The following is a 22,439-nucleotide window of genomic DNA, read 5'->3' on the forward strand; positions in this document are numbered from 1 at the left end:
GTGCACCTTTTAGCATCTTGGGAGGCTAGAGATTCCAAGATGTCGCCTAAACGTAGAAAACAATTTCTTCAGATCTGGATGCCTTATCTTCAGATTCTAAGTCCAAGGGGTCGGAGTTTACTTATTAATGCTTGTTGATTTTGGTTGTGGAGTGGGTGGGTGGGGGGGGGGGGGTTCCACCTCCTCTCTGCTTCGTAATAAGCTGCTTTCCATAGAGTATAGAGGTCACCACATAAACAGTTCTGGATTATTGGTACTGTTGTACTTCCTTGAATTTATACGGAGTTTTTGGAAATTGAGCGGTACAGGGGTGGGATGGAGGGGATGGGAAGGGGAGGGGAGGGGAGAGATGGGGGGGTATGGGTAGTTTATAAGCTGTATGGTTCATGCATAGTATCTTATTGTTTGTAAGTTGGCATTATTGTGTATGCTTAACTTTGAGTTATCAATAAAATTACTTTAAACCAAAAAAAAAAAAAAAAAGAGAGTTGCAAATGAGGTCAGAAAGGCGCTTATTTTAGAAATGCTAATTGGGTTTTAAATATGTGTAAACCCACATTTAGGGTTCCTTTTATAAACCCACGCTAGCGATACCAGCATGGCAAATGCAGCGAAGCCCATTCAGTTCCTATGGGCTTTGTCACATTTCCCGTGCCAGAATCACTAGCATGGCTTTGTAAAAGGAGCTCTTAGATATTTATATTGTGTTGACATTGTAAGTAGTATACTATGCCTTACTTTGTATTGTTATTTGAATATTTTTACTGCTGTAATTGTCTATTGCTTACGTTTGACTTATTCTTACTGTACACCGCCTTGAGTGAATTCTTTCAAAAAGGTGGTGAATACATCCTAATAAATAAATAAATATTGCATTAATGTCTAAGGGGCGGAGGAGAGAAATATCAATGTGGCTACCATTAAGATGTATTATTTATACCACTAACTCATGCTATTTCAACACTGGTTCCATTTTGTGTAATGAGACCTAGTTACCAGTAACTAGGGTTAACAGTAAAGTAACACATCTTAACAGAGCTCACATTGATAACTTCCCCCCGTAATTAATGAAAAAAATAATAAATGTATTTATTTATTTATTACATTTGTATCCCGCGCTTTCCCGCTCATCGCAGGCTCAATGCGGCTTACATAGTAACAAGAGAATACAATCTGTAGTATCAGGATCAACAAAGGAGGTATGTGGTAGGACAAATGAACAAGGGGTAAATGGGATAAAAGAGGTATGAGAGAAAGGATAGGGATAGGTAAGGAAGTGGAGTGATGAAGAAGAGGTAATTGAAGAGCATGGAGAGAAAGAAGATTGGTAGGAGGTAATTTCTGAGTCGTTGTTAATGATTAGATGAACCGGTAAATGGATGGGTTGCTTATGTTTGCCTCTAGAAATCAAAATCACTGCTGTATGTAATAAAAGAGAGCCAAGTATAGAACAATCAAGTCATTATGACATCACTGATGAGGTTGGCTCTTAAGCACTGGTGGAATGAGGAATTATGACATCATGATATCAGCTCTGGTTACCAGAGACTGAAACGCTTCACACTAAGGGGGGAAGTTATCAATGTGGGCTACTGTTAAGACATGTTATTTTACCACTGTCATGTTACTTTAACACTGGTCCCATTTTATACAATGAGATCTAGTTTCTAATAACTGGGGTTAACAGTAAAGTAACCTGTCTTAACACTATGCCACATTGATAACTTTCCCCCATAATTAAAGAAAAAAAATGTCTCTACAAATTGGGCACTCGGCATACACTCAAGAGGTATTCCTTTTACACTAAAAATACCACACAATAGTCTTATTTCAACTGTAAGTGGAATTTATTTTGGCCGCAGCCAGGATTTCAGACATTGCATATGTAAAAAAACAGTACATAGAATATTAATTCAACATGCTGTATTTTAACATTTAGCTGTTGCCTAGGTACACAGACCTTTCTTAATCACTACTTTTCATTACCTCACAGGTGTGCCGTCTAAGCATCCTGTGTTCTCTCTCTGCGCTGTTTCAGCGAGCACCCGTTGTTCTTTGGGTGTATCCCATTGAAAGATGCACCTACCCTTTATTCCACACACCCGATGTTCTGGGCCTCCCGACCATCCAAGCCGGGAGACAAGCTGCGTCACCATTCTTTCTGTCAACATATCCGCTAACAAGCGGGCATATAATTCTTGAATTACATTTCAACTTTCATCCAAATATTTAACATCAAACTTATAACTGTTATCTGCCAAGATGCTGTGTACCCGGCGCTGGTAACGTATAATTGATGTAGCGTAACGCCCGGCCACGACCACTACCGCTTTGGCCATAGGGTGGGTGAGCTGGGTCAGCGCTGCTCTCCATGTTCTCTCCTCTCTCCAACTGCCACCTACCCCCCCCCCCCCCCCCCCCCGCTTTCTCTTTTGCTTTTTACTCCTCCTTTGGGTTCCTCCTTATTTCTTTAACCCTCTCCTCCCCTTGATTGCTATCAGGCTTATTTTTGAAAGGGATCGCCGGCGATCTTCCGACACAAATCGGGAGATCACTGGCGATCTCTCAATCCTGGCCAAATCGGTATTATCAAAAGCCGATTTTGGCCGGCCCCAATTGCTTTTTCATTGCAGCGCCGGCCAACCTTCAAGGGGGCGTGTTGGTAGGGTAGCGAAGGCGGGATGGGGCAGGGTTATGAGATGGCCAGCTTCACCTTATTATGAAAAAAAAAATGCCGGCTCAAGCGAGTATTTCGCCGTTCGGACTTGGTCCATGTATTTTTAGGACCAAGTCCCAAAAAAGAACCCCAACTGACCAGATGACCACCGGAGGGAAGCGGGGATCACCTCCCCTTACTCCCCAAGTGGTCACCAACTCCCTCCCACACACACACAAAAAAAATTAAAACATTTTTTGCCAGCCTGTATGCCAGCCTCAAATGTCATACCCTGACAGCAGTATGCAGGTCCCTGGAGCAGTTTTTAGTGGGTGCACTGCACTTCAGGCAGGTGGACCCAGGCCCACCCCCCTCCCTACCTGTTATACTTGTGGTGGTTAATGTTGAGCCCTCCAAAAAACCCCAAAACCCACTGTACCCACATGTAGGTGCCCCCCCTTCACCCCTTAGGGCTATGGTAATGGTGTAGACTTGTGGGCAGTGGGTTTTGGGGGGGATTTGGGGGGCTCAGCACACAAGGGAAGGGTGCTATGCACCTGGAAGCTAATTTTGTGTTTTTTTTTAAAGATTTTTTTAAGGGCCCCCTAGGGTGCCCAGTTGGTGTCCTGGCATGTCAGGGGGGCCAGTGCACTACAAATGCTGGCTCCGCCCACGGCCAAATGCCTTGCATTTCGCCGGGTTTGAGATGGCCAGGTCCGATTTCCATTATGGCTAAAAATCGGAGCCGGCCATCTCATCTAAACCCGGTGATCCGCCAGCGATCCTATTCTAAACCCGGCGAGCGATTTGACTGGCGCCAAGCGTATTTCAAAAATACGCTTGGCTCCGCCCGCTTACGGCGCTGGCCCTGAAGATGGCCGGCCATCAATTTCGCCAGCGCCATTTGATTGTTCCCCTCTATATAACATTTACCATGCTCTCAACCCCCTTGCTAACCAACCCCCCCTTTCCTGTCTTCATTAGCCTTCAGCCCATTTGTGTTCGGCCTGTCCTTAACGGGTTTGCCTAGGTCTGAAATCAAAATAGCTGTTATATGTAATAATAGTGAGCCAAGTATAGGACAATCAAGCCATTGTGACATTACTGATGAGGTTGGTTCTTTAGGCATTGGTGGAATGAGACATTATGACATCATAATATCAGTTCTGGTTACCAGAGACTAAAACTCTTCCCACTAAGGGGGGAAGTTATCAATGTGGGCTACTATTAAGATGGGTTACTTTACAACTAACTCATGTTATTTTAGAACAGGTTGCGTACTATGCAATGAGACCTAGTTACTAATTGCCCCCTTAGCACTTCTTGGTAAATAGAGACATTTATAATTAAAAACAAATGTAAGTGGAAAGTGTTTATTGAGATTTCCACACATAGGAGATAATTTTATAAGCTATTTTCACATTTAGATGTTATTCTGTGCATGTAAAAGGGCTTTTATACAAATTACTTCATGCCTAAAAGTAACTTTAGAATAGGCGTTTAGATAGAGCACAGGCAAAGTTTTGATTTACACGTGCACTTTACGCCTACTCCCAGGAAGACGTAATGTCTGCAGTACTACTTCTGCAGGATTTATGCTAGTTTTTTTAAATAAAGATACACAGGAATTGCTTTGGTAAGCACTAGTAAAATCGGGTTCACGTGGGTTAACGCAGGAATTTCCCATGCGCTAAGCCCAGATTCAACAGGGCAAATTTTAGGGGTTTTTTCTGTTTCAAGTGCAGGTCATGCGCTAATATTGTCATCAGTATGTGGTACCTGCACAGAATTAACATGGCAGCATTTACTGTGTCCCATTTCGGAGACACTAAGTGCTCCTGCATTATCTGGTTAACATGCGCCTGTCCTAACTCATTAGCTAGATAATGCGGGAACACCCACTCTCCACCCATGCCACACCTTTCTAAAATATATTTCTAAAAAAAAATCATTAACACATGGGATTAGCGCATAATGTGTTCGCAGTAGCCTGTTAGCATGCATTAACTGTCCATTGAGGGCTTATCACCCTTTAGTAAAAGGATTCTATAGAATAGACAAAAAGGTGCCTTTTTTACCCTTCACACATAGCCACCTTTTTATAAAATTACTCTCATGGAAACCAGGTGAAATATGCAGTGTTCATCACCTTGGGTGAATGTATTCAAAAAGGCGATAAATCAACCTAATAAATAAATAAATATTCTCTTATGGTGTGCTGTTCTGAGATTTCTTAGCGTATCAAAAGTTCCTAAATCTACTCAATATGGACCTCATGGCTTTAGGCTAGAAACAACAAAGGCAGTTTCAAAAGTGCTCATATCATTTTAAATGTCTCTGAGCATTTTCAGCCACAAGCTTTATATTGTTCTCAAAGGGAAAGTTTGAGCGTACTTTTCTGTGAAAAAGTGTACGCAAAGATTGGTGCCTTCTTTGTTAGCAGGCACTCGTTTCATTGAAAGTGGGATGCCTAAACAGCTAGATTTACTAATGTGTGCTACTGGGTCAGTGCACACTAATTCCATTAATGTGTATTATTATGCAGGGCTTTTTTTGAGGGGTTACTTGGGGGGTACTGAGTACCGGCACCTTTTCTATTGTCTGCTAAAATTGACCCATGGACCCCAAGTTTTAATGAAAGAGCAGGCTCTACATACCAATTCAGTCTTGTCATAGATTCTGTGACTGGTTGCAGGGGGCCTGGCTATTGTGGGGTGGGTCCCTCAGTGAGCACCCGACTCCTGAAGGGCAGCCTAGCAGTTGAGTACCAGAGCCTTTTTTGCTAGAAAAAATGCACTGATTATTAGTAGGTCCCATTGCATTAATTTGATTAAACTGATCTATTACTTTATCATTCTGCTGTTCACAGAGCATTATAGTGGATCACAATTCTAATAACCATAACAATATAAACATAAAAATAACATAAAATACCCCAACTGTAAAACATTCAACCCAGTAGCATAACTATAGGGGGGGCCTTGGGGGTCTGGGTCCCCTCTAGACCTGCAGCACCCCCTTAAATGGCTGGTGAGGAAGCCTTACTAGTTAAAGAAATGTTGTGCTCAAACTGCTCCCTTCCTCCTCGCTCTGCTTCTGTAATGCAGTCCATTGTGTGCCTCCAGCTACCAACACCAGGGACTTCTCGCACATGCTCAGTTCATGCTTGGGGAGCCCTGGATTAGGCGGCTGAAGGCATGCTGCTGACTTTCACATTACAGAAGCACAAGGAGGAGTGGCTGGGGCATTACATTTCTTTGGTTGGCAAGGCCTGGCTATCCCCACCAGCAAAAGGTATGTTTAATGTTCACAGTGGGGAGGAAGAGAGGAGGAAGGAGGGATATGTTACCCTCCCCCAGTCCACTCTTACGTGCTCCCAAAATTGGAGGGCTGGCTATGTCCATGATTCAACCACTGCTAAAATTTTATCCCCAAACTCCCAGAGTATTTACTTGTATTTAAACACTACTAAATAATTCTTTGTCCTTAATCTTACATCACATCACCAAAGCATTTCTTAAATAGAAAGGCTGTTGTTTCCTGAAGTACCAGTACAGATAGTATCTTCTTTAAGCTCCACAGGGATCTTATTCCGAATTTTAGGGCCAGCATAATTAAATACCTTTTCCTGAGCAGGTGTGAATTTAATTTTTCATAATGGCAACAACATTTAAAAAAGAATGTAATGTTCCCGTAGGCTCGTATTCGGTCAATTGATTCAGCAAATATATGAATGTATGCCAAAATAAACACACATATTAAACCAGCAATCTTAAAACATGCTCTGTACTCAGTGTAGAGCCAATGAAGCTCTCTTAAGTTTTCAAACATTCACTTATGGAGCCAGATGTCATTAACATGCTTTAATGCATGTTATTGCACAGTAACGCAAGGGTACCTTTCATTAAATCCTGCCCTTCGATTTGAAACTGTAATCTATACCCCAAACTAACCACATAACGGTGTGCATGGTGTTGATCACCCCGTGTACTTTTAAGTGAGTAAATGCTGGATAAACTACTCCTATCGTTAGATATCTATATTAGATCCCAACTGGGTGCAGATGTCAGCTTAAGCTGCTTTGACTGATGTCCAAGGTCAAACAGGAAACAAAGAAACAAAGGAAGCGGCAGACCAGCAAGATACACCATCCAAAACAGAAATGATATGTAAAAATGGATGATTGGATAAATAAATCGCAATAAATACTAGTTAATGTGATAAAAATAATCTGGTCGACATTCAGCCCATGGCAAACACTGATTGCCACAGGTAGAATAAGAATTAACCCCTGATAGGCAGTGCTGGGCCATATCCGGGCAACCACACCGAATATACGTTACATTACATTCTAATTTATATTCTGCTAAACCCAGCAAAGTTCTAAGTGGATTACAATATAAGAAGACTAGAACAATCACTAATAATTACATATGAGGTTAATTTAATGGTGTTAGCCACCAGAGCTTATGCAGGTCCCGGCGGGTCCCAGCTGAATATTCGCTTGAACCTGCATTTAAATAATGCCGGTTCAGGAGTCCCCCCCCCCCCCCCAGTCCCAATTCCCCTACCCCCACCCTGGGTACTCAAAACAGTCCCCGTCCCTGTGATCCCCCCCCCCCCCCCCCAGGAAACAGAAGGCTGCCCCAGCCTCCACTCCTTCAGCACTTTAGGCTCCCCCAGGCCTACCCTGGAGAAGTTCTTGCTGATCTAGGGGGAAATCAGGCGGGAGCAATGCCCACTTGCATTCCAAAATGGCTGACATGCCCTCTAGTGGCAGCTCCATGGTACTTCTCAGAAGAACATCTGACATTAACAAGGAAATATGTTTTTTTTTCTATGATGGCTTCATTTTTGTGGAACACCTTTCCAAAACATCTTACATCAGAGTTTACCATAAATTAAGTTTGTAAAAGACCTGGTTATTATGGACAAGCTATTAAAATGTTTGATGATTTGTTTACATTATATTTTTCATATTGCTTGTTTAATTATTTTTGTGATGTTTTATTATTTATTTTTTACTTGATTTTACTTGTCTACTTTTACATATTTATTATTTAGATTGTGCATAATTTGCACATATGGCAAAGTGATTCATAAATTTAATAAAATGAAATAAATGGCTTCTGAAAATTTCCCTCCCCGCCCTTTTTTATGCTAACAGTGTATGATGATGCCTCATCTGTTATCTGCAGGTGCGTTCTCTCATATCAAATCCATCTGCCCACAAGCTCCTGATCCTTAGTGGCCAGATCTCAGACCAGGAAGGAGACTTGATCCTGCAAACAGGAACCTTCACTTATCAAAACTTTGCTGAAATTTTCACAGATCCAGAGGTTAGTATTGCATAGTCAAAAGATGACATTTCAAGGTGGTAGCACAAGGTAGCATTGAGCAGAAAGAAAATCTGAACTTAATTCTCTGCTCTTATATGTGAAGTCAGAACCCGGGGCTCAGTTCTTTACAGGTGGTTTCAAATTCACTCAAGGGGGTCTTTTACAAAGCAGCATTAGCATTTTTAGCTTGTGCTACAAATCAGCTGGTGCTAAACGCTGAGATGCCCATTGTATTCCTGAGGCCGTCTCAGCGTTTAGCGCTGCTGATTTTTAGCATGAGCAAAAAACACTAGCGCTGCTTTGTAAAGAAAACCCTCAGTGGGTTGCATGCATGGGCTTGAAATCTTTATTTTCTTAGGGAATGCAATTGGGAAATTAGAACTGCAAATCCCTGCATGCAATGGGGTAAACCTAGGACAGGGTGGAACAACCCTGCTGGACAATCTGGGCTACCCTAACTGCAACCCTCCAGTGAGACACCTATGTGACAAAAAGCTGGAGGCTTCCCCCATACAATACAGTTCACTTATTTCCCAGTTTCCCAGAAACATACAAAGCAATATAAAAAAAAACCCAATGGGATATTATCTAACTTATTTCATAACAGTTCACTTAAATTTATGCATCAGTTTCACATGTAAATTTGTAGAATACTGCCATACATGTAAAAAAAATAAGTACCCGTAAATAAATATATAAACCGCTTTAATGTAACCATAGAAAGGCGGTATATCAAATCCCATCCCCCCTCCCTTCCATCCTTGTGGGTAAGTGTACGCTCATTCACATAAATGGCAGCATTGTGCTTAATTGGTATTCTGTAATTACGCATTCAAATGGCATAGCATGTAACTGTTATAGGGGGCTGGCATGAACATGTCCAGAAGTCATAGACCTATCATAAATATGAGCACCTATAATTTGGTATGCTGATGTTGGGTTATGCCACTATGCTACAGGGCCACTGAAAGACAGAGCCGGGCCAGGAACAGGGCCGCCGCCCCTGCCCCACCCCTCAAGCTGCTGCCCCCTTACTTTCCTGGGTCTTCTCTTCTCCTCCCTCAGTCTGTCACACTCACTGCTCTGTTTGCCGAGACCCGGGTTATCATGTTAATGCAATCACCAGGTCCCGACACACAGGACCAGGAGAGAAACAAACCTCGGCACTAGACCCCCTGGGCATCCAGGCCCAGGTGATCTTAGCCCCCCACCCCCACCCCACCCCTTTGGCAGTCCTCACTACCGTTGTTATTAGGCCATCTAAATGGAGGTGTCCCGTTACAGAATTGCTTCCTGTGAGCCAAATATTTAAAGGATTTATGCTCTTAACTTTCAGAGTTATACTCCTAAATTAGCCTCTCTGAAAATGTATTAGGGCTGAATGCCTAAATTTATACTCAAAGGGGTCAATATTCAGCTGGCAGAGCTAAGTTACTTGCAAGCCACTTCCAGTACAGGCTGAGCTAATTCTGCATATTCATTACCGAGGGCATGCATGGCTCCTGGCACTGAATATCCAGGTTTCTCTGCTGACCCGTAAATTAACTGGACACTGGCCGATATTCAGACCAGTGCCCGGTTAACTTGGTGCATAAAGTTAGGACAACTGTTTTGGTGTCTAATTGAAGATGTGCGCGGATCTCCCTTGTGTGCTATTCCCTATAACTTGGTGCCTTATGGTATCGGTGGCCATGGGAGGGTCATAGGAGGGTCATGGGTATTCCCAAAAGTTAGGCATCAACTTATAGAATTCTGCCAATCCGCGCCTACCTTTGGGTGCCGGTCTTATACCGTTTTCTATCAGGCATAAGTCCAGCACCCAAAGCTGAGCACAGTCTGCATCCTATGCCAGCAATCTAGAAAGGTCAGGGCAGGGCCGGTCTTAGCAAGTGCGGGGCCCTATGCAGACCAATTTGATGGGGCCCCACCCTAGCCCTGCCCCCACCCTAACTCCGCCCCCATCCTAGCTCCAGGTCCCGCCACCCCTCCCTCCGAGCTCCAAGGCCCCCAGCTCCAGGGCTTGTCGATCCTGCAGTCAGTGCCAACTGAAAGCCATGTCTTTTTCACAAACACAGATACACCCTAACCCACTGTAGAATAAGTAATCATAAACTTTCTATTTAGACAAAAAATAAAATGAAACCCCAAGATGCCAGACTCTGCATACAATGCAACACCACAGAAACAGATAATGTCCCCTAGTACTGTGCAAAATATAAAGACAGCAGATGTAAATTTGAAAAAAACTAACAAATACCAATCACCACTTTACAAATTAACAAATAGAAATAAAACAAATATAGAAAATAAAATACCATTTTATACAACTAATATATTTAACTTTCAGAGGCCAAAACATCCTTCCTCAGGTCAATACAGTATAGTACTGTTACAGTATCCTATCCTGACCTGAGGAAGGGGGGTTTTGTTCTCTGAAAGTTAGCCAAAATGTATTAAAATTAGTCCAATAAAAAGATTACCTTGTTTGCATGTTCTATTATAAACATTTATTAACATATCTACAATACTACTTTATCCTAAAGCAAAAAAATTTAAATATATATTTTATTTACAGTTTGTTGTCTCTGGTTTCTGCTTTCCTCATCTTCTTTTCACTGTCTTCCTTCCATCCAGCATCTGTCTTCGGTCTCTCTCTGCCATCCAGTGTCTGCCCTCTCTGCTGTTCCCTCCATCCAGTGTCTGCCCTCTCTTCCTTCCCCATCCACATCTGCCCTCTATCTCTGCCCCTTCCATCCACCATCTGCCCGTCTGCCCTCTCTCTCTCCCCCATCCATTCACTGTCTGCCCTTTCTATCCCTTCCATCCACTGTCTGCCCTTTCTCTCTGCTCCTTCAATCCACCATTTGGCCTCCCTCTCCCATCCATCCAGGGTTTGCCCTCCCTCTTGTTCCCCCATCCAGGATCTGCCCCTCTCTCCGCCCCTTTTTTTCAGCCCCCAGTTCCAGCCCCACTATCCCACCAGTCCCCCATTTCAGCCCCAGCCCTTTTCTCCCACCAGTCCCAAGCTTCAGCCCCCCAGCCACTTCTCCCTGTCCCATTTTCAGCCCCCAGTCCCCAGTTTCAGCCCCTGCCCCTTTTCAGTCTCCAGCCTCTTATCCCACCTAACCTCCTTTTCAGCCCCCAGTTCCAGCCCCCTTCATCCACATGCCTTGTATTAGGGCCCCCCTTTTCAGAACCATTCTCCCACCTGACCCACGCATACCCCATTTTCCCATCAGCCCCAGGCATGGCCCCCATTTTCCCATATTGCCCCTTCTCAGATCCAATCCCCTTCTCCCATCCAAGAACCCCAGTCCCCTCCCCACCCGTCCCCTTCAACCATCCAAGAACCCCCTCTCCACCTCAGTCCCCTTCTCCCATCCAAAAACCCCAGTCCCCTCCCCACCCGTCCCCTTCAACCATCCAAGAACCCCCTCTCCACCTCAGTCCCCTTCTCCCATCCAAGAACCCCAGTCCCCTCTCCACCCGTCCCCTTCAACCATCCAAGAACCCCCTCTCCACCTCAGTCCCCTTCTCCAATCCAAGAACCCCAGTCTCCTCCCCACCCGTCCCCTACTCCCATCTGAGAACCCCCTCCCCAGTCTCTCTCATCCAAGAACCCCAGTCCTCCCCATCCGTCCCCTTCAAGCATCCAAGAACCCCCTCCCCATCCCCTTCTCCCATCCTTGAACCCCCTCCCCACCTCAGTCCCCTTCTCCCATTCAAGAACCCCAGTCCTCTCCCCACCCGTCCCCTTCTCCCATCCGAGAACCCCCTCCCCAGTCTCTCCCATCCAAGAACCCCAGTCCCCTCCCCACCCGTCCCCTTCAAATATCCAAGAACCCCCTCCCCACCCCCCTCTGCTTCTCCCATCCATGAATCCCTCCCCACCTCAGTCTCCTTCCCATTTGAGAACCCCCTCCCCACCCCACCCTTCCCCCACCTGAGAGCCCCACACCCTTCTCCCATCTGAGTCCCTCCCCACCTACCAGCTCCATTCTCCTGCCGCCCAGGCCCACCACCCTCACTGCCTTTAAAAAAAACCCAATTTGAAGCGCTGGAGTAACAGGCAGCAGCGCCTCACATCTGCCCTTCTACTAAAAATCTCTTCGACGACGTCATTGGGCCTTCCCACATTGAGTCCCGTCCACCCTCGCGGTAATTGGAAGTTACCTCAGAGGAGGGCGGGACTCAATGTGGGAAGGCCAAATGATGTCGTCGAAGAGATTTTTAGTAGAAGGGCAGACGCGAGGCGCTGCTGCCTGTTACTCCAGCGCTTCAAATTGGGTTTTTAAAGGCAGGACAGGATGAGCAGCGCCGGGAGCGGACTCGGAGCACCCCCACCACCACCCGCTCACAGCTGGGGCGGACCGCCCCCACCACGTCGCCGTCGCGCGTTGTTGAACTTGGGAGGGCGGGAGAGTGGTGCTTGGGCGGTCGGGGCGGGGCATCCTGAGGCGCGGGGCCCCCCTGAGCACGAGGCGCTATGCGGCCGCCTCGCCTTAAGACCGGCCCTGGGTCAGGGAACTAACTTTCAGCGCTATAAGTAGAATCCCCCCAAACCAATCTCCAACTCCTCCCAAGAAACATTATGTACATATAAGCTCTCTGTGCATATTTTCTATTAACGTATAGTCCTGGCAATTAAAACTAAGCCCTATGTGCACATATACCTATATTTTTTGTGCATGTGTGGCTTTTAAAATGACTCATATGATTTTTGATTTGTGGCCTAATATTCCAGAGCTGTACATTGCCACAATATTGTTTCTTTAAATTTGAAAAAAAAAAGAGTTGCCCAGTGTTTCTCTTTTGTTCCTAAATGTAACCTGTTTCCTTGTCTTTTTTGTTTTGTTAGGTTTGCCAGTTGCTGAGCAATACTGACCCAGAAATCAAGGCTTCTTTCACTGTATCCTGTTTGGGAGAGGGCGACTGGAACAACCTCGGGCAGTCCAGTTTTCAGGATATAATTACCTACAAACTCAACCCCAACCCAATCTTGCCTAAGATGGACGGGGTCTCCGAGTTTGCAGAGTACGTCTCTGAGACAATAGATGTACCATCTCCCTTTGATCTTCTGGAGCCTCCAACATCTGGTGGATTTTTGAAGTTATCCAAACCTTGTTGCTACATATTCCCTGGAGGGAGGGGAGACTCTGCTCTTTTTGCTGTCAATGGATTTAACATCCTGGTAGATGGAGGCTCTGAGAGGAAGTCCTGCTTTTGGAAGTTGGTTAGGCACTTGGACAGGATTGATTCTGTACTCCTTACACACATTGGTGCAGACAATCTACCTGGGATTAATGGGCTTCTTCAGAGAAAAATTGCTGAGCAAGATGAGGAACAATCTCAGGGTTCCACTACGTACAGTGACTGGATGAAAAATCTTATCTCTCCAGAGCTCGGTGTAGTTTTCTTTAATGTCCCTGAAAGGCTCAAGATGCCAGAATCCACCATGAAGGTGAAAAGAAGCATTGAAGAGGCTTGCCTGACATTACAGTACCTGAATAAACTTGGTATTAAGTCAGAACCTCTTTATAGGGTAGTTAGCAACACCATTGAACCTATTACTTTGTTTCACAAAATGGGGGTTGGGAGGCTGGATATGTATATCTTAAACCCTGTGAAAGACAGTAAAGAAATGCAGTTTCTGATGCAGAAATGGGCTGGTAACAGCAAAGCAAAGACTGGTATTATTTTGGCAAACGGCAAAGAGGGAGAAATTTCGGTTCCCTATCTCACATCTATTACAGCTTTGGTGGTGTGGGTTCCAGCAAGCCCCTCAGAAAAGATTGTACGCGTTTTATTCCCAGGGAATGCTCCACAAAATAAAATTTTGGAAGGTCTTGAGAAACTGAAGCACTTAGATTTTCTGCGGTATCCAATAGCTACCCAAAAAGAAGTATCATCTGGCATGCCTTCTTCCATTCTGAGACAGACAAAGATTAGACAGAGAACAGACAGTAAAGAAAGTCTTAAATCTCCAAAACTAGTTTTAGGGAAGCCAGGAAAAAGGGAAGAAGTGTCTGAAGAAGTGACTAAGGAGCTCAAAGTGGAGCCAGTAAAAGAGTCCAAAGTTGATAAAAAGATAAAAGAACCTATTGAAAGAATCCTAGAGAAACCTATTAAAGTAGAAAAGATAAAAATAGAATCAAGTGATGCGATGAGGGCAGAAAAGAGAAAACTTATAAAAGAAAAATCAGGAAAAAAGCACCTCAAAGATAAAGTGTCTAAATTAGAGGAGAAAAGGGACAAGGAAAAGAAAGAAATGAAGAAAGATAAAAAAGATATTAAAAAGGATGACATTAAAAAAGAGGAGAAAAAAGATGTAAAAAAAGAAGAAAAAAAGAAAGAAGCAAAACCAGAACTGAAAAAAATCTCAAAACCAGATCTGAGACCCTTTACACCAGAAGTAAGAAAAACTTTACACAAAGCGAAACTTTCAGGTAAACCACGAATAGAAAAAATCAAACCCAAAGTTGAAATGGAAACCCTGGCTCAGCAGAAAACAATTCCAGGTGAAGAGGTACCTGTAGAGAAACAGCCCATTTTGACTGATATGGTAAAACAGAGGTCAGTTTTGTCTTCACCTGAGGATCTCACCAAAGACTTTGAGGAACTGAAGCATGAAGAGGACTTGGAGCTGAAGGTTGCTCAGGATATAGCCAGCAGAGAAGCAGGTGATCTTGACATAAAGGAACCCCAAACTGTAGATATGAAATTTTATGATATATTGAAGAACCAAAGACAATTTGATGATGATATAACATTAGCAGGAAAAACAACTGAAAATAAATTTCCTCTTGAGTCTCCAGATGAGGGAATCACTACTACTGATGTAGAAGGAGAGTCACCAAATGAAGACAAGGTAATTCATGAAACAAAGGAGATTGCAGAACTAACTGAGAAATTTGAAGATGAGGGGGCAGCTATGGAGGAACCTCTTGAGATAGGAGAGTTAGAGGAAAAAGTTACGAAGCAGGACCAAATTGAAAAAGTATCACAAGATCATGATACAGAAACCATAGACAAAAAAGACATGGTGTCATCACCCACATGGAAACAACAGTCTTCTGACATCAAGGAAGAACTACCAAAGGAAGAGAAAGAGAAGGAAATTTTGCATTTGACAGAAAACAGAAGGAAGATGAAATGGAGAAATATACAGAATTCATTGAGGGTAGGAAAGCAGGGGAAGAAATGAATAGAGAAAAGAGAAATGTAACAGAAAAGACAAATTTAGAAGAAATAGATATGAAAAAAGAAGAAGAGGAAGCACAAACTAAGGAAATGTACCTATTCCACAAAGATGAAGATAGAGTCTACACCTCCAAAGTAAAATCAAGGGATATATATGAGTCTGGAGGTTCTGCAGAAGAGGCAGAGGAAAATGATGGCAAAGAAAAGTTATATGAAAAAGAATTTACAAAGGGATCAATGTACATGAGTGGCGTACCTGTGGCATCAGGAACAATAGCAGAACACATTTCATATATCCAAGATGAAACCATTCCTGGCTATTCAGAGACTGAACAAACCATTTCCGATGAAGAAATACATGATGAGCAAGAAGAAAAAATTCCCCACTTAAAGTATGATGTTGCTGCCTATGATATTTCTGTGCCTGATCAGCCAGGGTCTTTTGAGTCTATCCATGGTATTCAGGCTATTCCCACTTCTGAGATGGTTCCTGAGCACTATGTTGACCAAGAACCTGAAATTGTTGTGTATCCCACAAATATCATTGCTGCCCCCTTGGCTGAAGAGGAGCATATTTCCTCTGCCACATCTATTACTGAATGTGACAAACTTTCTTCTTTTGCAACATCTGTAGCAGAGGATCAATCTCTTGCTTCTATTACAGCTCCAAAAACAGAGGAGACTGGAAAGAGCTCTTTGCTGTTAGATACAATCAACAGTATTCCTTCGTCTCGCACCGAAGCAACTCAAGGTATAGAGTATCTACCCTCAGCTGGCACAATGTCTCCAACTTCATCATTAGAAGAAGACAAATGCTATAAGTCTCCACCTTCTGAAGACTTCCAACCATTAGTAGAGAGAGTAAGTACAGTTAACATTCATAAGATGGGCCATGAAAAAGAAGAAGAGGAGGAGGAGGAGGAGGAGGAAGAAGAGGATGAAACTCCGAATTTTGAAGTGCCCGTAAAAGAACATTATAACTCTCTGTTGTTCTCTCAATCCATTGTACCAACTGCTGTTTTAAATGAAGCTTCCACAGAAATGACAGCTACTGTTCTGTTATCTAGTGAAGAAAGAAAGTTGTCTCATGAAGATCCAAGCTATGGAGAATCTGAGGAAAGATGCTTAAGCCCTGATGATAGCACTGTTAGAATGGCATCTCCAACACAGTCTGGTCCCACAAGTGCTGGCCATACCCCTTTCCATCAGTCTCCTATGGAGGATAATTCTACCACTTTGCATGCAGAGATGTTTGAAAAGACAGATATATTTGCAAAAGGAGATGACATAAGAACAATTGCTGTTCCTAAAATACCTGAAGATGAATTGGAAATATTTAATGACAATCAAATACATTCATCTGAACATGTATCTAAGACAGAACAGGCATCTCCTTTTATTATGAAGGAGAAGCCTGTTGTAGAAGACAAATTGCCATTTTCTGAGGAGTCCTTACGTAAAGATGATGAAGATCATGAGCTGGCCACCTGTACTGAAGCTCTGACATCCATTGACCAAGAAACAATCCTGACATCTCATATGGATGACCACTATGAAAAGCCCATTCCTTACCATGAATGGTCTCCTGAGACTGACAAGGAGAATTATTTTAAAGAGACAAAGACATTACTGTCTAAAGAAACCACGTGCTCTAAAGAGCTGGCTTCCACTGTAAAAGTTCTTTCAGAAGATGTAGAGTCACTACACCTTAAAGAGCAAAGCCCAGAACAAATCAGAAAATCATTGGAAAGCTGCATGGAAGTCCCTTTCTCTTCAGGATATGGACCCATTTTTCCCTTAAAAACTGAAGACCTCCAGATTCAAGATGAAACAAAGGCACCAAGTTCAAATGAAGAAATGTTCCCACAGGGTTCAAGTAGAGAGCTGTTTCCACATGATACAACATACTGTTATTTTACTGAAAGGGCTATCAGTATGGAAACATCAATACCTGCAGAAAAAATATACTCAGAAGATACTAAATCATTTCACTACAGAGAACAAGCTTTAGTTGAAAGTGAGCAGAATAAACATATTTCTTCTCCAGAAAGCAGCCCCGTTGATACAAAATCCTTTTCATTCAAAGAACATAGTCCTGATAAGGAAAAATATTTACCAGACATTTCTCCCACAGAAATTTCTGCAGATACTATATCACAAACTGCCAAAGAGAAGATCTCCCTTCAGGAAAACTATCCTGAAAGTTTGGCTAAAGAACCTTTTCCAGAAGAGAAAGCTGTACAAGATGAAAAATCTATAGACATGGAAGCCATTTATTTTAAAGAGTTAGCAACTGAAAAAAGAGTGTGGTTTACTGGAGAGCGAATAGAGAAAGAGTTAGAGAAAGTGACAGATGAAGAACATAAAATGAGGTACACAGAGGCAGGAGAAAGCACCTTCTTGGATGAAGTGCAAGATTATGAAAGTAAATCTTCTGTCTACTTCAGAGAAGATGAGGAGTCTGATGTGTCTGAAGGATCTGCTCCTGAAATGTTAGAAAATAAAATAGGTGAATCAAAACGTTCTTACTTTCAAGAGGAAAAATCCCTTGAAAAAGCAGAATCTTCTACTTACAAAGAAGATGCTGTCTGGGATAATAGCACTAAGCCAACGCTGGAAGATACAGATATTCATTTCAAGTTACCAACAACTACAAAAGCATTTGCATTAAAAGACTCTGTAGACCTTTCATTAGAAGCTTGTACAATAGAAAAGTTCACATCTGAGACCCCGTCACCGCCTCCATTTTTTCAGGTACCATCAGAAAAATCTGTAGTTTTGCAAGAGGAGGAAAGCAAAGTGAAAATACCTCCTGAAGTAGCATTTATGACAAAGCAGGAAGCTTCTTACTTGGAAGATATAGAGAAAGCTATCCCAGATATATATGCCAAATCATTGGAAGAAGCTTCAGTAGTGTTGCCTCCACCAGCAGTAGCTGAAACTGAAGACCAAGAGCAAGATATAACTTCTCTTAAACCAGAAATCCTATTCTCAATAAACCAAAGTAAACATTCTGTACAACAAGAAGAGATGCTGACTTCTAAAAACCTGCACATGGAAACAGAAGAATGGGAATCTGATGAAGCACTGCACAAAAAGGATGCAGAAAGCAAATCTCTCACTGGAAAGGCTGAGAGTGATTTAAGAAAAGATGACGACCATGAGGCAGGATATCCTTATCTTTACTCAACAAGTCCATATGAATATGTTGACTCTTCTTTAAAGGACAGTGATGCTTTATCAAAACAAAGTGTGCATTCTCCTGTTCGAGAATATTACCATGATGAAAAAGAAGAACTGCTAATCAGACAAGAGGAGAGAGACTCTTTCAAAGAACTAAACTTTCACAGAGAGGTCTACTCTAAGAAACCTTCAAGTCATTTTGAATTATATTCACCTGAGACAGAGCTAAGTGAGCCCAAAGTTGAAGAAAGAGAGCCGACACCGTACCCACATGAAAAAACATTTCAATATGCTGACATTTATGAAAAGGTAGTTGTTTCTAGAGCTACACATCTGAGCCCCATTGTAAAAGAAACAGACTCACAAAGTCTAAGTTACCTTGATAGAGAAAAGCCAGAAGCATTATTTGTAGTGTCAGGTGAGACCTCTAGGACAGAAAATGCACAGGTAACTCAGAAGGAATTGCTCTATCATATCTCCGCAAAAGAAGAAGAATCATGTCTACACACTTGCACTGAAAAAGAACTCTCATCCCCAGTTTCCCCCAAAGACAAAGTAGAATCAACAGCTTTCAATTATACAGATGTCCATGAAAAATATTCATCTCCTGCAGATAAGGAAGAGGATGATCATACTAGTGAAGGTTTTGAGGAAAAGAAGGGGAGCCTGAGTGAGTTGACAGTAGTAACTGAAAAAGAAAGGATTGTCTTGGTATCACAGGAATCATCTCCAGGCGGCAAGGAGCATTCACTACAAAGGGACACTACAAATCATGCTGAGCAAAGAACAGTGGATTCTTATATTGAAACAACCCATAAGGATAAAAGCAGTTTTTCAGCAAGTGAACATTGCAGGCCTGTATCACCAAAGGAACCACAAGCCAAAGATCTTTACTATGAGCAGGCAGAGCTAGAAGAAGAAAGTGCCAGTGACTCTGAGACAGAAAAGGGTGCTAATGAAAAATCTGAAAAAGAATCTAAATCCACAGCTTCTTATGGGGCTATAGAAAAACCTTGTGGAAGAAACTTGTATACAGATATCTTAGAGGTGGAGAGAACAAGCACATCAGAATTTGCTCTCCCAACCAAACACCTAGAATCTAGCCATACAACTTCAGCGCTTCCTGTACAAGAACTGGAAGAAGAAAAGGACGAAGAGCACAACACCATTGGCTATCATTATGTATCGCATATCGGAAAGGGAGGGTTTGCTTTTGATACAGAGGGTTGTTTAGGCCAAGAAAGTGATTATGCTGAAAAATGCACTCAAGAATTTCAGCTCAAAACAACTGAGGAGAAACAGAATGAGGGAGATGAACCAGTACTGGGCAGACAAAAAAAAGATACTTGTTTTGCTGGTACAGAAGAACAAGAAAGGTACTCAGAACAAGCTGGTTTTGGAAGTGAATTACATTCTTATGAATTTGAAAAGTACAGTGAAAAACCCAGGCAGTCTGCTGTGTTCTGGCATGAGGAGTCCTCAGTGTGCCAGTCTGAGTCCTCGGCCTTCACAGGGGATAAGTCTGTTTTCTCAGATATTGTTGGCTCCCCATCTTCTCACAAAAGAAAACAGGATGAGTATTTAGAGGTTTCTGAACATGTTACCAGCTTAGATTCTTCTTTTACTAGATTTTCACCCTTAAGCCCCTATGAGGAAGATCAAAAGGTTTCCAAAAGTCCAGAGGCAAAGACTTCACACCAGGAGCCCACAAAAGATAGGTCACACACCTTTTCAGGAGAAGCGTCACCTGAAGCCACCACACCAGTGAGACAGAGTACAGCAGGAAGTTTCTACTCACAAATGCTTTCATCTCATGTGGCAGCAGAACCATCTCTTAGGAACCTGTGGGATGTATCTCCACTAACTCCAGCTGATTCTGTCAACAGATATCCATCTGACCCTGAGGATCATATCTCTGCTGAAGACTGTGAATCCACCTGCACATATGATATGGATGACAGCACCCTACCATGCAGAATTGAGTGCCAAAGAGAATCAGTTGCACCAGTAGCTACTGAAGCAAAAGATCAAATGTGTGCAGCCAGCCTGGAGCACCAATCACAATTCACTGAAAAGCATCCAGGCGTGGCAGCACTACCTGATATCCTGACATCATTTCCTGTCCCTCAGGAAGGAGCAGCTACGGCAAATGGTCCTACAGAAGTAAGCACAAGTCCACGGGCCTTTCAAAGCATGCAGTATGCACAGAAGGAGGTGTTTAGTACTCTGGAAGGAAAACATGTAAAGACTTTGCCAGATTTTGACCCGTGTGTTTCTTCGTATTTTGGAGAAGACACTGAAAAACAAGAACGTCCTTCCACACTGATGTCTCCTGAACATACATTCCAACCTTTTATTCCAGATGCACAGACAGGAGGAAGAAATGAGGACCATGGAGATGCCTCACATGAAATTGAGCCATGTTTAGGAGCCACCCGTGTCTATGAACAAAAGTATTCTTCATGTGAATTTAAACATAGGAAGGGTGAGTTATCTCCATCCTTTATCAACCCCAGTCCACATGATCTGTCAGAGGACAGTGATTTCTCACAGGATGAAGGTCACCCTTCAGTGAAAGGAGTGGCCCATCATACCCCTAGCAGCCATGTTGCACAAGCGAAAATGGTTGAGCAGACTCCTTCAACATCTGTAAGTGACTCTGGTACCTCCCAGTCAGACTCAGACGTCCCTCCTGAAACAGAAGAGTGTCCATCTATAACAGCTGATGCTGCAATGGACTCTGATGAAGATGCAGATTTCCTTCCTGTGGACAAAGCCATGAGTGGTTCTCATCATGGTGGCTCAAGGTCAGGACATGACCCTCAACCTACGCCAATTCTGGATCCTCATCCTCATCCCCCTCACCCAGACGTCTGCATGGTGGATCCTGAGATGCTCATACATGATCAAAATATAAGTAAAACTGAAAAACTTTCTAAAAAAGATCTAAAAGAAAAAAATAAAGGGATGAGGAAGCCTTTGAATAGACCCAAATCATCTTCACCTGCTAGGAAAACAGATCCTAAAGGTAAACATTCCCCAATACCTGCAAAGCAGATGACAAAAGAAACAGAGAAGTCACCGAAAGGCACATCCGTGAAAAAAGAAAAAGATGTAGCAGAGAAACAGTCCAAACCACGGAGTCCATTAGCACAGCCCTCTCGAGGTGAGGAGAAGGATGAGATCTCTCGAATCAGCCACAGCAACCCTGGCAAAACTGTATCTAATGGCATCAAGACACATCCAGGTAAGAGGTGATGTGAAAATTCTCATATCTGAGTAATTTCTCTGTTAAAAAGCAGTTGTTCTATGATCCACAGAAAGTAGTGGCATGTTTTGAGTCTCAATTTCAAAGCACATAGACCCTTATTTACCAATTCCGACTTTCCTGTTCAGTTATTATACTACTAGTAAAAAAGACCCGTTTCTGACACAAATGAAGGGCGCTAGCAAGGTTTTCCTCAGCTCCCCTGCAGCCACCCATGTCCAGCGACTCTCCTCTCCCCTGCAGCCACCCATATCCAGCGACCCTCCTCTCCCCCTGTGCCCACTGCAGCCACCCATATCCAGCGAACCTCCTCTCTCCCCTGCCCCCCCTCCAGCCACCCATGTCCAGTGACCCCCTGCCCCCCTGCAGCCACCCATGTCCAGCGACCCTCCTCTCTCCCCTGCCCCCCCCAGCCACCCATGTCCAGTGACCCCCTGCCCCCCTGCAGCCACCCATGTCCAGCGACCCTCCTCTCTCCCCTGCCCCCCTCCAGCCACCCATGTCCAGTGACCCTCCTCTCTCCCCTGCCCCCCCTCTAGCCACCCATGTCCAGCAACCCTCCTCTGGACATGGATCAGCTGTGAGGCATGTTTTTTTCCCCCGGAGCCTAGCAGACCAACTTGGAATGAGCCACGGTCCCAGGCAAGTCAGAACGTTGGAGGTGAGAATTATTATATAGGATATGGTATAGTAAGATAGGCAACTGAAAAAAGACTTTTACCCATCATATTGCTGCCTTCTCACAGTTCATAATGTGCATCTATTCCTAATTCTTTTGCTTTCCCACAACTGA

At 43.4% G+C, this 22,439-nt stretch overlaps 1 protein-coding gene across 1 annotated transcript in view; it reads left to right on the forward strand.

Annotated features, from left to right (window-relative positions):
- MAP1A (microtubule associated protein 1A) overlaps nt 1-22,439 on the forward strand; it is a 150,096-nt gene that overhangs the window by 107,041 nt on the left and 20,616 nt on the right. Inside the window, 3 exon segments of the mRNA XM_030189637.1 lie at nt 7,855-7,995; nt 12,854-15,106; nt 15,109-21,625. Of these exon segments, the coding sequence (XP_030045497.1) occupies nt 13,004-15,106; nt 15,109-21,625 (8,620 nt within the window). The 5' untranslated portion in view covers nt 7,855-7,995; nt 12,854-13,003.

Source organism: Microcaecilia unicolor, chromosome 1, assembly GCF_901765095.1.
Source record: "Microcaecilia unicolor chromosome 1, aMicUni1.1, whole genome shotgun sequence".
Lineage (NCBI taxonomy): Eukaryota > Metazoa > Chordata > Amphibia > Gymnophiona > Siphonopidae > Microcaecilia > Microcaecilia unicolor.